This window comes from Leucoraja erinacea, chromosome 34 (genome assembly GCF_028641065.1).
Source record: "Leucoraja erinacea ecotype New England chromosome 34, Leri_hhj_1, whole genome shotgun sequence".
Classification (NCBI taxonomy): Eukaryota; Metazoa; Chordata; class Chondrichthyes; order Rajiformes; family Rajidae; genus Leucoraja; species Leucoraja erinaceus.
In genome coordinates this window covers 3,938,056-3,953,364 of record NC_073410.1, presented here as the reverse complement: position 1 = coordinate 3,953,364, position 15,309 = coordinate 3,938,056, and the positions used below count along the sequence as shown (strand labels likewise).

Genomic DNA, 15,309 nt, shown 5'->3' with positions numbered 1-15,309 from the left:
GGCTAATTAACCTACAATCCCACATGTCTTTGGGATGTGAGAGGAAAGCAGAGCACATGGTGGAAATCCACGCAGTCACAGGGAGAACGTGCAAACTCCACATAGACAGCACTCGAGGTCAGGATCAAACCAGGGTCTATGGTGCTATGAGACAGTAGTTCTACCAGGTTCCACTGGGCCACTGCACCGTTCCTTAGTTCTAACATTAAACTACAAGAATAAACTAAACCCCCAATTCAATATAAGAATGACACCTTGCCAGCTGTGCTAAGCATGCAGTCCACATAAATAAACATTTTAGGAGATAGAGGAGAATTCTGATGCTGGAATCCACAGCAACAAACAATCTGCTGGAGGAACAACTCACTCAACATCTGTTGGAGGGAGGCATTGTCCTGACAAAGAGTTTTGATAAAGACGTTGACCATTCTTTTCCGCCCAAAGTTGCTGCTCGACCCACTGCGTTCCTCCAACCCATTGATGTTCCTATTAACTGTTTACCCTTGTGGATTTGCAGTGGACCAATGTGGTATTGCAAGCAGCAATGCAACAAGCCTGGCTTCCAGCAGAGAAAACCAAAGAGATACGAGTTGAGCTCTCAATATCATTGAGCAATGTGCCCTCAAGCATGGACATGCTGTTCTCTGTGTCTAAGTTTGCATTCCTATTATGACCTTGATCACACTGGAAAGTCGTGCGATGTGCCTGCTTTGCTACAGCACACATCTTCAGAAACGTTTGGTCTGCCAGCTGACAGTCTTGTCCATCAGGAACAGCCAAGTGTTCTGTTTGCCAAACAGTCACATTGCCTCAGCCTGTTGATCCAAGGCCAAGACAAATAGCACAAGCAATTAGTGGCAATTCGAAAAATAACAACAGAAATGAAACCTTCATAGTTTGACACTGAGGAGTAGCAGTTCTACTGCACCTATGCCAGAGCATTGGTGGCAGAAAATATAGAGGCATTTATGAAATGGTGCCAACAAGCACCGCATCAACATGGGAACAATATTACTGCAAACTGTCTGATGACAAGTCAAGGTAAACACCTTGGAAATTAAAACCAGGTGAGGTGTTAGAGACATTAAGTGAACAGTGAGTACAGGTATCCATCACTAGAGAGAATTATGAAAACAGACTACATTGAACAATGAAGAATGGGCTGAGACAACTCAAGTTGCATTGGAAGAATCTTCTAAGTAACACCTCCACACGTTGTCGGAAAGGTATGACAAGTACAAAGATGTTTCCAGCAGCATAACTGGCAAATTCTGCACAGCTGACCAGATGCAACAGGTCTGCTCAAAGTCCAGGATAATTACAGCCCAGGCCATCACCCAGACCAGATTTTCCTCCAACATCTACACTTCACACTGCCATGGAATCACTGATACAATTAAAAACTGGTCCCACCCCGTCAGTCCTTATTCTCCCTGCTCCCGTCTAGCAGAAGGTACTGAACCTTGAGAGAGGTGCACACCAGGCTCAGGAACAGCTTTTCGGCCTTTTCCCCAAACACATGCTGTTTGACCCACAAAGTTGCCCCGAAGTTTGCATTTTGCTCCTCACACGCGCGGTTAGGTGTCCGACAGAATCAGGTACCATTACTCGTAATTCTCCAGAACGTGATCAATAAAATCTTGCAAGGTTTTGATAGTTGACTGTGCAACCAAAATGGTCTATTGTTTGCCATGAGCACAGAAAGAGAAATTCTCCTGGTTTTGGAGAAAGCATTCCGGTGTTGAGCAGAAGCAAAGCCAATGCGTGTTTTTTTCCCCATGTGGTTGTGAACATTGAAGGTTGCTGCCAATGGCTTAGCAGCAGTGAAAGGAAAAGAAGCAGCAATTGCCAATGTTGCAAAGCCTAAACGTTTAGAAGGGCTGCGTTTCTTGCTGCAGAATTATGTGTAATTCCTTCCAGATCTTGCAAAGGTGGTCACACCAATCAACCCTTTGTTGAAAAGGAACGTGAAAGGGAGGTGGAGCAAGAAACAAAAACGTACTTCCAGTAAACCCATGAAGAACTAGCAAATTAAGCTCTCTAAGTTCATCATAATATTTTTGGTAAGCTGGAGTTGGCATGTAACGTATTGAGTCATGGTGTAGGTACGATTTTATGACATATGATGTATAGGGAGCAAGAGAAGCACATCGCTCTTACTTATTGCGCTGTCGAAAAGTGCAAATGCAATTACGTACAGGTTGGGATGGAAGGGAATCTTGGAAACAATCTTTTATTCGATGTTAGAGGCAGAATGTAACACATCATCCACAACAGGGTGATAGGTTCAGCAATCCATCTAGCTCCAGGGTGATTTGCTTCCTCACCACTTCTGTGGCTTCTGAGAGGAGTGAGGAGGTGAGTGTAGGTCCTGCAGACACTACAAGTGGCCCAGAGGAGCTTGGCAGAGCTCATGGGTGCAAAGTGTAGGAAGGAACTAGATACTGGTTTACTTCACTGATTTGTTGACCGGTTCTCCAGACAAAGGTAATTTTCTCACCTTTGATAATCACAAAACCTGAAGTGGCTCGAAGGGCCGAATGGCCTACACCAACACCTATTTTCTATGTTTCTATGAAGTCTGCAAAGTGCTCCACGTTTTCTAGGATCTCCAAACGTGGATGTCAGTGATGTAAAGTGATTAATCTACATACGATGTTTAAGAAAGAACTGCAGATGCTGGAAAAATAGAAGGTAGTCAAAAATGCTGGAGAAACTCAGTGGGCGAGGCAGCATCTATGGAGCGAAGGAATATACAAGATAATCATTCACTCGCCCGTTATGTTTTCTGCCTGTTCGGTCCACATCGCTGAGCCACATATACAAGGTTTAGAAACATAGAAAATAAGTGCAGGAGTAGGCCATTCGGCCCTTCGAGCCTGCACCGACATTCAATATGAATATGGTTGATCATCCAACTCAGTATCCTGTACCTGCCTTCTCTCCAAACCCCCTGATCCCTTTAGCCACAAGGGCCACATCTAACTCCCTCTTAAATATAGCCAATGAACTGTGGTCTCAACTACCTTCTGTGGCAGAGAATTCCACAGGTTCACCACTCTCTGTGATTGATTAGAAATGATCAGGAAAAAGATGAGCTTTCCACAATCACACTATTACTACTGCTGCACATTAACATCTTGTTTATGTTGTCTCTCCTCCAATATCATTTATTTTGCCACCAACCAAATGTCTTGCATGCTTGACAGATTAATGAGTTGGGCTCCATGGGCCATTAACATTTTTGCAGTTTAACTTATTCAGAGTTCAATGGTATCATTGTGTTGATGAATGCATCTTTAGTTTGCACTAATGCAAAAGCACTAGCATCAATCATTTCAACAGAAACTGCTGTCCTGCTGAAAGATAAATCCACTACCATGCAAGTAAACCAATGCTCACCCACTTGCCAACATCGCCCCTTCATTTCTAATCTCTCTCTAAATAATGGAACATGAGTCAATTATGATTTCAATCTGCTACCAAACTAACCCATATTCCTTGGAGAGAGTGATTTGTTAGCATTGTACTGTTAACTCTGTAGCTCTAGTCCAAACCAAGTCACTCAAATGTCAGGATAATTAAACAGTAACTGTGAAACTTGGTCGAGCAATTGATTAATATGCTGCCCTTTCACCTCGGGGTCAAAGATCAAATTCAATTTGGGCTGCCGGGATGAAGGCTTCATGTGTCTGGGGGATTTGATGGACAAACTCATCCTTGACTCCACATGGGGTGAGCCCACATCCAAGCTAATGGACAATCTCTAGAGCAGGAGCTAACCATCCCATTGACTGTGAAAAAATGATGATATTGAACTGAACATGTGGGGTTTCGGTCTGGTTATAAAAATAAAAGCATGACATTTCAAGCCTGCTTACAAGACCCTCAAGACAAACCTTCTCTCTCTGATACTTGTGTTATGTGGGATGGTGAGAAAACTCGGAGCTGGATTACGATGGAACTGGACTGCTCCCTGGGATTGGCTGCCACAGTTTGTCCATGTCCCCTTCTGATCTCATGGACCTTGATAGACATAAAAAGCTGGAGTAACTCAGTGGGACGGGCAGCGTCTCTGGAGAGAAGGAATGGGTGACGTTTTGGGTCGAGACCCCAAGATTTGGGTCGAGATCTCAAACTATGGGGTCCAGCAACAGGTCCACAAGCAACTGAACAGCAAACTGTATTCGCCTTACTGTAAAACATGACCATTTCGAAGGACTTGTTAAAAATCCTTTAACAACCAACACAGACAGCAGACCTGCATTGCCAGCTATTAAAACCAACACTAATCATAATGGTTATCAAATGGTCAGTGGACATTCAGTAACTTTTAAAAAATCTATTAAAGTTTAACCAGATACATTTTCAAAATATTAAAAGCAATAAACTATAAACTGACAAATAATGAAAGTCTTTAAACTAAATAAATGTAGTTTAAAAAAAACTGTAACTTAACAACCCAGTGGTATGAATGTCAATTCCCCTAACTTTAGGTAGCCCGGCATTCCCTCTCTCTATCGCTCCCCAACACAAGTCACACCAGCTTCTCATTTTCGCCCAACAAACAGCTAACAATAGCCTGTTTCCTTCATCATCGTTACTTTTTTGCGTATCTTTCATTCATTGTTCTTTATTTCTCTACATCACCGTCTATATCTCTCGTTTCCCTTATCCCTAGTCAGTTGAAGAAGGGTCTCGACCCGAAACATCGCCCATTCCTTCTCTCCAGAGATGCTGTATGTTACTCCAGCTTTTTGTGTCTATCTTCGGTTTAAACCAGCACCTGCAGTTCCTTCCTACACTTAAGATCCCCATGTTGTCCAAGGTGTTGGTCCCTGCTATTCACCTGACTCAGGAGCCAACAGCCCATATGTCAGATCATGTCCGATCTATGTACCGCCATGTCAGATCATTTCTGGTGAACCTGGTGGGATCTCCAGCCGTGAATGGGCTGAATCAATGTCCAGCCTTCGATAGCGCACACAAGGAAATTTAGGATCCACTACAAACGTTATAATTAACAGCACAATCTTGTACTTCACTGACCAGTTCATGAAACGGGATTGTAAAGACGTGCTGAGGCCAACTCTTATTTCTTTCGTTTCGTTTTGAGATACAGCGCAGAAACAGGTCCTTCGGCACACCGAGTCCACACCGACCAGCGATCCCCGCACATTAAAACTATCCTCCACACACCAGGAACAATGTACATTTATACCAAGCCAATTAGCATACAAGCCTGTACACCTTTGGAGTGCGGGAGAAAACCAAAGATCTCGGAGAAAACCCACGCAGGTCACGGGAAGAATGTACAAACTCCGTACAGTCAAGCACCCGTAGTCGGGATCAAACCCAGGTCTCTGGCGCAGTAAGGCAGCAACTCTACTGCTGCGCCATCATGCCACCTTTGATAAAGGGAACTTGCTGAATGCTGGAGTGTAGGGCCCATGGTGTGTTGTGCACCATCTAACCTGGCACCATGAAGGAATCACACTGAGCAACGATGTCCCTCTCATCACCTGGTGAACCGCTAGTGAACTAGATGTGTGATTTCAAACCATGGTGTCACGATGAAGGCAGCTATGAGCAGGGATCTACAGAATGTGCCAAACTATTTAATCTTTCTGCTTTTAGATTCTTAAATGCCGACAAAATTGGAATCAAATTCAATTTGTGTTAGATTAAAATAACATTTTGTCAGTTCGTCTAACAGCATACCCCAACTATGCACACTCCAATCCTGATAAAACATAATTGACCTGCCATGTACTACCAGTGTGAGATTTACCGCTGATTAGGGCACTTGGTTAACAGGAGTGGATAGCATTGGTAATCTGTACTCAGCTACTCAGAGCAGGTCTCCTGAGTGACAACAGTAAAGGGGAAAGATATTGTGCTTGGTCAGGGTAACTGGACACAGGTAATGGCAGGAATAATAACACTACACTGCTGCATACGCAATGCCATTTGGCTAGGTATAGGTCCCTGTAACTATAACTCACACAAAATAATGACATTAGCCACATACTGCAACCCTGTCAATATTCATAAATATCAGGAACCATGTCCACTTTTTTTTCATTTGGAATAACAACGCGCTATTCATTCTGAGACCCATTTATTCCAACTCTGTATTCATTAACTTTACTTCACTTTAAGTTGGATGTAAACCTCCCTCTCCATGATCCCCTTAAAGAGATAATTACAGGTGGACAAAAATGCTGGAGAAACTCAGCGGGTGAGGCAGCATCAATGGAGCGAAGGAAATAGGCAACGATTCGGGCCGAAACGTTGCCCATTTCCTTCGCTCCATAGATGCTGCCTCACCTGCTGAGTTTCTCCAGCATTTTTGTCTACCTTCGATTTTCCAGCATCTGCAGTTCCTTCTTGAACACGATAATTGCAGCTTGTCCATCCTCTGTAGTAAGGTGTAGATGATGTTAGGTATTGTTACTGCAGTTCAGCAATCAATATCATCAAATTCTCATCCACTCTTTGCTTAAGTAAATTTCTTAATTAGCCATTAAGAATTAATTTCCCCTCAAATCTCTCCAACGTGGCACTGATATTTTTTGGTGATAATTATTTTTAAGATCTGAACTCTAATGGCTAAATGGGAATGGCAGGATTGTGGATATGGAGCATGCTGTGCGTTCTCTAGATGTTGAGAGGAGCTGTGGAGCCCAGATTATTGGGAACAAGAGAGGGATGAGTATTCACTAAGAAATCCAAGACCAGGAGCATTTACCTGGAAGATCGCCCCCGTGCACCCCCAACACTGGACTGGGTGAGTATTTTCCCCCCTAAGAAATGCAGTGTGAAATCACAATGTTCTACAATGCATCAAACAATTTCACACATTATGGTAAAACAATTGTGCCCGCCTAATTTTGTGGCAGTGTCCACACATCTAAACATCCTGGATCATGATAAGCTGGACGTTACACCATCAAATGACACCAATGAACACACAACAAAAGCACCGGGTGATGGAACTCTCATGTCAATCGTGTCTACACCGTGGACCACAGGGCAAACCAAATGTTCGTGGCACGCCAATGCAAGGACAAAATGAATATCTGGACAAAGGTTTCTTTGGCTCAAATCCTGCACCAAGCTGTGGGGTTAGGAGCAGATGTTGGTTTACACCAAAGATAGACAGAAAATGCTGGAGTATTACCGAAATGTTATCTATTGCTTCTCTCCAGAGATGCTGCCTGACTCACTGAGTTACTCCAGCATTTTGTGTCGACCTACAGGGTTAAAGGGCCTGTCCCACTTGGCGCGCACAGATTTTGTACATCCCAAAATCCTGGGGCGCCGCCACCCACCATGCGTGCGTAATGCGTACCATGCGCGCATCACGTGCGCGTAACAATGCGCGCTTCGTTCGTCGTGACGCGTAAATTATGTCGCGTAAATGATGCGCAAATGGCGCCCAAGTGGGACGTATGTAGGCAGCAAGACGAGGCCCGGGCCAGGTGCAGGTATCTCAGACTCACTAATTGTCCTGTACATAAACAGTGCCTAGCCTACATAGGGTGGGCAGTCAAGACCGATGCACTTAATCGGGTCAGTTATACAACAAATTGTGAGCAATGGTTTAACGATTTGGCTTCAACTTCTACTTGTTCACATTTTGGGTGGATTTCCCCTCATTTTACAGCCACCCACACACACTTCTCCCCTCTCTGTTTGGGAAGATCATCTCCCAGCTGCCTCGATGAACTGTCAGGAATCCGGTTTGTAGAATATCTCATTCTTGAGATCAAGGCTGCAATGTAAACACAGGAAACATCCCTTCTGAAAACGTGTCACGTTATTTTCAATACAGAGAAATATGGAGTCCCTGCAGAACCCAACACAAATTATTGAAAGCCAAAATACAGCTTTGTTTGGGGAGATGTCTGACTGCTGATAAGGCAATGCAAAATAGAACTGTCAGCTTTTCAAAATAGTTGATTAAACTGAAGGTTTTATGTTTGAGATGCCCGATGTGAATTGTTACAAATGTTACACAGAGGCTGGGACTCTATTCCTTGGAGCGCAGGAGGATGAGGGGTGATCTTTTAGAGGTGTATAAAATCACGAGAAGAATAGATCGGGTTGGTGCTCAGTCTCTTGCCCAGTGTAGGAGAATCGAGGACAAGAGGACACAGGTTTAAGGTGAAGGGGAAAAGATTTAATGGGAATCTGAGGGTTAACGTTTTCATACAATGGGTGGTAGGTGTATGGAACGAACTGCCAAAGGAGGTAGTTGAGGTTGGGACTATCACAAAGTTTAGACAGTTAGACAGGTACATGGGTAGGGCAGGTTTGGAGGGAATGGGCCAAACGCTGGCAGGTGGGACTAGTGTAGCCAGTGTGGGCAAGTTGGGCGGAAGGACCTGTTTCCACGCTGTATCACTCTATGACTCAGAGACATGGAACTGCTTGCTTGGCAATCCAGTTTCCTCTACAAAAGAGAAGGTAAAGGTTGATATAAGCACAACCTGAAGTGTGGAGATTCCTGATTTCAGTAAGGGCCTTTTCTTTTAAAATAAATTCTCCTCAAATCCTTGGTATGCCCCAAGTAATCATTACACTGGCCAATCAGCGGCACCCATGCTGTGATCTAAGTGAAAATTGTGTTGCAATGTAAGAGAATTGCCTGGCCAAACTACATAGAGTGCTAACAATACTGGGGTCCACTGAAACCAAGCCATGTAATGATATAATGACCTTTAATGAGCATCTGGGGAAGCTATTGAGTACCGCAGTAATAGACAAAGGGCAAGAAACATCATAGCTGAACTGACACTAATTCAAGCTGATTGTCAAAGCAGCTGAAGAATGTAAGTAAGGAAATGTGATCTGCATGTTTGACCTGCCTTTGAGTCCAACCCCCAGTGCTGCCATTTCTAATTGTCAGATCCTCAACAGTTCACATCTGCTCATATTAATTTAATGAAAATCTGATCCTCACCCCTCACTGTCCTTGTTTCACAAACTAGTTCAGGCCCTGAGCTACACTGATTTCATCTGCGCGTTGGGCACTCATTGTTCCTACTGCATTTACAGTTACCCACGAACCACTTCATCAGTCTACGGAATGTGACTCATGCCCGAAGAGCAGGAAGGCTTAAAGTGTCAGCGGTTATAGGGCAAAGGCAGGAGAATGGGGTTGAGAGGGAAAGATAGATCAGCAATGATTGAATGGTAGACTAGACTTGATGGGGCGAATGCCCTTATTCTGCTCCTCATTAACTTGTGAGGTGCATCAGTAACTGGGTGGAACCCTGGGAGGCTGCAACGTAAATGAGTCAAATACCAATTAAACCACAATACAACAGTTGCAGGAGATGGGAAATAAAAACAGCAAATGCTGGAAATTGTCAGTAAGTCTTTCAGCATCCATGGAGAGAGAAACAGAGTTAACTTTTCTTCACCAGAAAGAATGTACCTAAACTCCCAGTTGCATAAAAAAACAACTGGTTCTGATCATCAACTTTGTTTCACTCTCCACAGATGCTGCCTGGCCTGTTGAATATTTCACACCATTCCTATTTTTATTTTAGATATGCACATTCATACCGAGTGAATAAATAAATAATTGAGCGTAGATATCTGACCGCAAGTCATTATGTTGCATTTAAGCAAACCCAGCTGATGTACATTAAAACACAAAGTGCTGGAGTAACTCAGCAGATCAGACAGCATATGTGGAGGGAATGGACAGACAATGTTTTGGGTCAGGACCCTTCTTGCAGTTCACGAGAGACTTAAGGCCCTGTCCCACTTTCCCAAGTTAAAGCCCTGTCCCACGGTACGAGTTCATTCCAAGAGCTCTCCCGAGTTTAAAAAAAAATCAAACTCATGGTAAGCACGGAGAATGAACGTAGCGGGTACGTTGGAGCTCAGGGACGTCTCTTAACAGCAGGTACTCGGGAAGACTCGCTAACGGCAGGTAAGCACAGGAAGACTCGTGAAGATTTATCAACATGTTGAAAAATGTCCACGAGAGCCCCGAGTATCAACGAGTGGCCATTACCGTAAATCTCCGAGTTCGAATCAGGGCAAACTCGGGAGAGCTCTTGGAATTAACTCGTACCGTGGGACAGGGGTTTGACTCACAAATTCTCCCGAGTTTTCCTCTTGATCCAAACTCGGAGAATGTCCATAGCGAGTCCATAGGATGCCATAGATATTTCGTAGCGGCTTGTAATGCCAGCCATAGGTATTCGGGGCATCAGGTAAGTCGGGATGTTTTTTCAGCATGTTGAAAAATGTCCACGAGTAAAAAAAATAGCCCCGAGTACCTACAGCTGGCGATTAACGTAATTCTCCGAGTTTGAATCAAGGGGAAAACTCAGGAGAGTTCATGAATAACTCGGGAAAGTGGGACAGGGCTTTTATTGACATTTGATTCCATGTTACATTCATATTTCCCACCAGTTAGAAGGCCATTAAGCCTATTGAATATGACAATTCTCATGACAATCCTATCATCTCTGAACCCCCTCTTATTCCTAGTAACCTTTCCTTCCTCACCTTCTTGACGACATCATCCACCCAAACTGGGGACAATTTATCAAGTCCAATCAACCTACCAATTGGCACATGATTTGGATGATCTTTGATCATAGAAAGATCGTGATCTCTAGAACCTCTTGCTTCCATTTTCCCTTCCAGATGCCCCTTCCCTCCATATGCCCACTAATCTATTCAAACCCAATTCCTTGATCATAACTCTCTTATCTTTAGGATGTGGGAGGCAACCAAAACACTAGAAGGAAACCCATCAGTTTATTGTAGATTAGCATTTAACCCAGGTCAGTGGGTTAGCAATAGTATTACCAACAGTATCACCGTGAAGCCCCCATTATATTCTCATTACGATGGGGACACAAGGAACTCCAGATCTGGTTCCTTGAGCAAAAACATAAAGTACAGGAATGACTCAGTGAGGCAGGCAGCATCTGTGGTGGCAATGGATGGATGAAGATCCCTGATACAAAATGCCGCCTATCCATTCCTCCAAAGATGCTGCCTGAACCACTGAGTATAAACGTATTAACTTTGGTCCCTTTTGACTGAATGGAAGATCTTGGGACATTTTTCCCTACTAAAGATGCTGTATGAACCTAGGCCGCTATACAGTGAGATCGGTAATTCTATAGAAGTCCGAGGCCTGCCATTACTACCTCAGTGATGGTGAAACAATGGGAGATACTGCATACTCTCAATCCCTCACTCTCCGCCAACATTTAACGTTGCACACTTTGGTACAATGCTACGTACAATAACCTCAGAACAATGGCTGTATTTCAATGTTTGTGCTAATCTACTAAATTAAAAGCACCAAAATCCATATTTTAAATGCAGAATAGGCTTCAGAGTTTTTTAAACTTCACTCTAGTTGCCAGTACTGAGGCCAAGGTGAAGCCAAAGGGTTCCTTGTGATTCGAGCTGTTGGCTTCTCTTGCCTAACTTCAGTTAGGGCGACTCATGAAAGGAGGCCTTGTATTATTCCTTGCAGCTGTACAAAATGTGCAGGTATAAGTGTATTAAACATTAGAGCTTGGCTTGTATAGACTACAGCTGGAATTAGAAAGTTCAGAGCAGTTTTGTACAGGAATAAACATCCCCATCTCCCACTAACAGCTTAAAGTTGGACACAAAGCAACGTGATTTAAGTCCTTCTTTTGTGAGCAGTTTTGATTACCATCTCTGGCACCTCACTGCCCTGAGTAAAGGTTTGCCATTGTGCATTGGGCTGGTAATTTTAGACGGAAAACTAACTCCAGACAGAGGTGACTCTGATTACTGAGAGATTTAACTTAATTCACAACAACTTCATTCAGAGTGAATGTGACCTCCTGTTGTAAACAGAAAAGTATGCTGTGAAATAAGATGTTACTACCTCGTATCATTTAGCGACAGCATCGGGTCAAGTCTTTTGATTCACCCTTCCAACAAGGTCAGTCTGAAATGAGCTGAAGTCTCAGAGTTGGGTAAAACAATGAGATATCTGGCATAATGTTCCATGTTTACAGAAGGTTTCAAGTTCACTACACATCTGTTAAATTACAGGCACCCCAGTCAGTGTTTATTATTTGGTTTAACAGCCTTTAAATCCCTTTTCAGCAACTATACTTCAGATGTTTTTGAACTTTGGACACTTGCTCTGAGAGTCATGCGAACACAGAAGTGACTTTTCCCACCTCCATCAACTGTCCCATCATTGTGAACCTGGGGTAGTTGGGTGAGGAGACAGAGACTGGTCTCCCCAGTCCAGCTGCTCATGAATGAGCAGTTGGCACTGCTTTGGACTGATGCAAGTGGTGGTGGTTTGACAAAAATAAGAGATAATAACAAACTTAAAACAGAGGGATAAACAGAATAAAACAGCCTAATTCAAGAGTTTCATCCCACTTATTCTGGCAATGTGCTTTAACTTTAATTAAGTCACTTTGCTATAGATAATCCAAATGACATTTAAATACACAGAATAATTTCAATACCACACTGTACTAAGAGCATCCACATCGAAGCTGCACTGTGGGTCTCCCATGCCAGCGAGCGGACCCATGCTCTAAGCCAAGCACACACAAAGCCAACATCGTCACAAGGAAGCTCAATGGACAAGGCAACAGCGACAACTAAAATACGACTTACTGTACCACAGAACACAACACAGAGGGGAACGACTCCGCACATGACTGACATGGAACAGCATGGTGTTAAACTTACAGGTACGCAAACTGGTGGAGCAATCATTAACAGAGACAGAAGAAAGTGGGAAGGTTCTCTCAAGGGTGTCCAAGTTACTATGTACACTGTCTGACATGCAAGTGCAGTCGCGTTCAGAGCGTCCGCAATCAAAACAACATGCGAGTTTCATTCTCTTGTAGATGGACATCTTGGCTATAATCATGTTTTCGATGGAAGGAGAGGAAGAGGCGCAGGTTAATGGCAAGGTTATTCAGTCTGGCAATTGGAAGGAATCAACAAAGGATCTAACACAGGCCTTAGTAACATACGCAGGCTTGACAGGAGCCAAGAGCTTAGTTCATTGCATTAAAAGTTGTGATGGAAAAAGTCATTTTCAAAAGTTGACAAGATAACTTTGAACATATAATTAACAATCTTAAGTATTTTCAAGCCAATGTCACATGAGTTACTTTACAACATAACCACCCCCCACACAGAGGTTGGTGAGAATTTCAATTATATACCTGGGCAATCTGGTCAAAGCAGGCAATGAGAGAAAAGGCACAGCAGTTTTGGTGACTGCTCTTTCTGCCACTTTCTTTCGTTTTGCCAAGGCTTGGAGTGCAGTTGAGAATTTGGTTTAAGAAGTGATTTTTTTTTTGCCACCGTTAAAATTGGAGGTAGCACATAGTTCTTTCAAGCACCCTTGATGCTGAACCGATTGTTGTGCCAAGTCATTCACTTGCACAATGAAATTAAAAAAAACAAATAATATAAAACAGGATTTAGTTGATATCAAGTAAAAAAAAAGAGTAAAATCAACCATGGTTGACCAACCCATTATTATCACCAGAAGGACACACTTAAAGCTCTCGACTGAGTCAAGCTCTGACCTAAGGCCATTTACTGTATATCAAGATATCGGCCAAGCCAGGGTCACATTATGATTGAGGATAAAAAGGCACTAGAAGGTGATAGATGAGAGGCATCTTCAGGAGCATCCCCATTTCTCCACAATCTTTATAGCAGTTGGTTGCAAGACATTTAATTTTCAGCAATTTTTTATTTTTGGTGCTGGCTTTTTCCGGTTGCTGAAAAAAGAATGATCATATCATGCAGCAGTAAGCCTGTTCAATGCACGCAAAAAAGGCTGTTCAGTTTGTGCTGATATTTCAATAAAGAAAGGAGCATCAAAGCCTAATCAAAGCTGGCGATGCCGAGGAACATCAGCCCCTTGTCTTCCTTTGAGTGATGCCAATCTTTTCGGGCTGACAGTAATAAACTCTGACAAACCTTTAAAAGGCATGGCATCTTGAGGGAGGTGAACTGCGTTTTGATCTCATCTCTTGAAATGAAACCAAATACTTGAGCCAAATTATTCTTCCAAATCAACAGGGAAGCAGGGGGGCACGATGGCAGGTGGGTGCATCTTTTTTTTGGAAGTCAAAAAAAGGAAGACTGGAGGAGATTATTTCGGAAACCATGCACAACTATCGAAATAACAGCATGCTAGTTTAAAAGAAAACTGGCTTCAACCTCGGCAATCCAAATTAAAAATAAATTCAAAAAAGGGTTATTAAGATCGAAGCATTCAGAAACGTTAACAAGTCTAGCTCATTTGTCAACAAAAATCCATGCTGTAAGAAATACAGTGAATTTGTTATGGTAATAAACACAAACAGTCACAGGCAGTGACATGTTGAAAAATGTTAGTTATTGATGGGATGTGTATGGTTCTATACATGAAGGACGTGTCTACTAACTCAACACGCAAACTGCTATATGGATTATTTGCAAAAACATGTTTATACTGCCATTTTTATATGGAGTAAAAAGATGATTTGGGTTTAGATCATCTTTTTAGGAGGAGCTGAAATGGCAGCTCAGGTTGTTGGAGGTAGGACAGGGAATGAAGAAGGCCTCCGAGGACATCTAGTGGTTGGGCATAAGCCCACATTCAATAATACATGGAGACCGCCTGGAGCCTGTGAGTTAGAGCGCCCCCCTACCCATCAACTATGACAAGTTCATTTCGATTGGATTCAGTATTGCTGACTCTTGGCGTGACTAAGGAAACTCAGTCTGAAGAAGGGTCTCGACCCGAAACGTCACCCACTCCTTCTCTCCAGAGATGCTGCCTGTCTCGCTGAGTTGCTCCAGCTTTTTGTGACCATCTAAGGAAACTCAGTTGTACGATAATCGTGGAAGAGGTTTTTTTCGATTGGTGGGGGTTTAACATGTTGCTTTTATACTCGCTCCTCAATTTGTGGGCCTTCTTGGAGTAGATAGTCATCTTCGTGAAAATACAGCAGCTTTGGTAGCTGCAGATTCACAGCGCTCTCAGATCAACGAGAGACATCCAAATTTCCGCTCCAGTCTAACTTTGAACTTATTTCCCCGCTGTACTTTTTATTGTTGGAGGCTTCTGCCAATGGGGCTGTTTCTTTTGTGAAATCGAGATTAAAATAGCTTTGCACCTGAAAAATTAGTTGTTGGATTAGACCGTTTGATCAAATTTGCTGAGCCAGGAACAAATGAGATGAATATCCCGTGAAATTCTCAAATGGGTTGAGAAATGAAATGCACAAACACAACATTCTTTCTGACTTAACT

The 15,309-nt window shown here is 43.0% G+C and overlaps 1 protein-coding gene across 15 annotated transcripts in view; it reads right to left on the bottom strand.

Annotated features, from left to right (window-relative positions):
* kcnma1a (potassium large conductance calcium-activated channel, subfamily M, alpha member 1a) overlaps positions 1-15,309 on the bottom strand; it is a 486,207-nt gene that overhangs the window by 100,109 nt on the left and 370,789 nt on the right. For 2 of the 15 annotated variants that reach the window (XM_055661690.1, XM_055661694.1), the window contains exon 20: positions 12,736-12,909. The exons of the other annotated variants lie outside the window; for them this stretch is intronic. In XM_055661690.1, the coding sequence (XP_055517665.1) occupies positions 12,736-12,909 (174 nt within the window). The remainder of the gene's footprint in view (positions 1-12,735; positions 12,910-15,309) is intronic. 15 annotated transcript variants of the gene reach the window in all.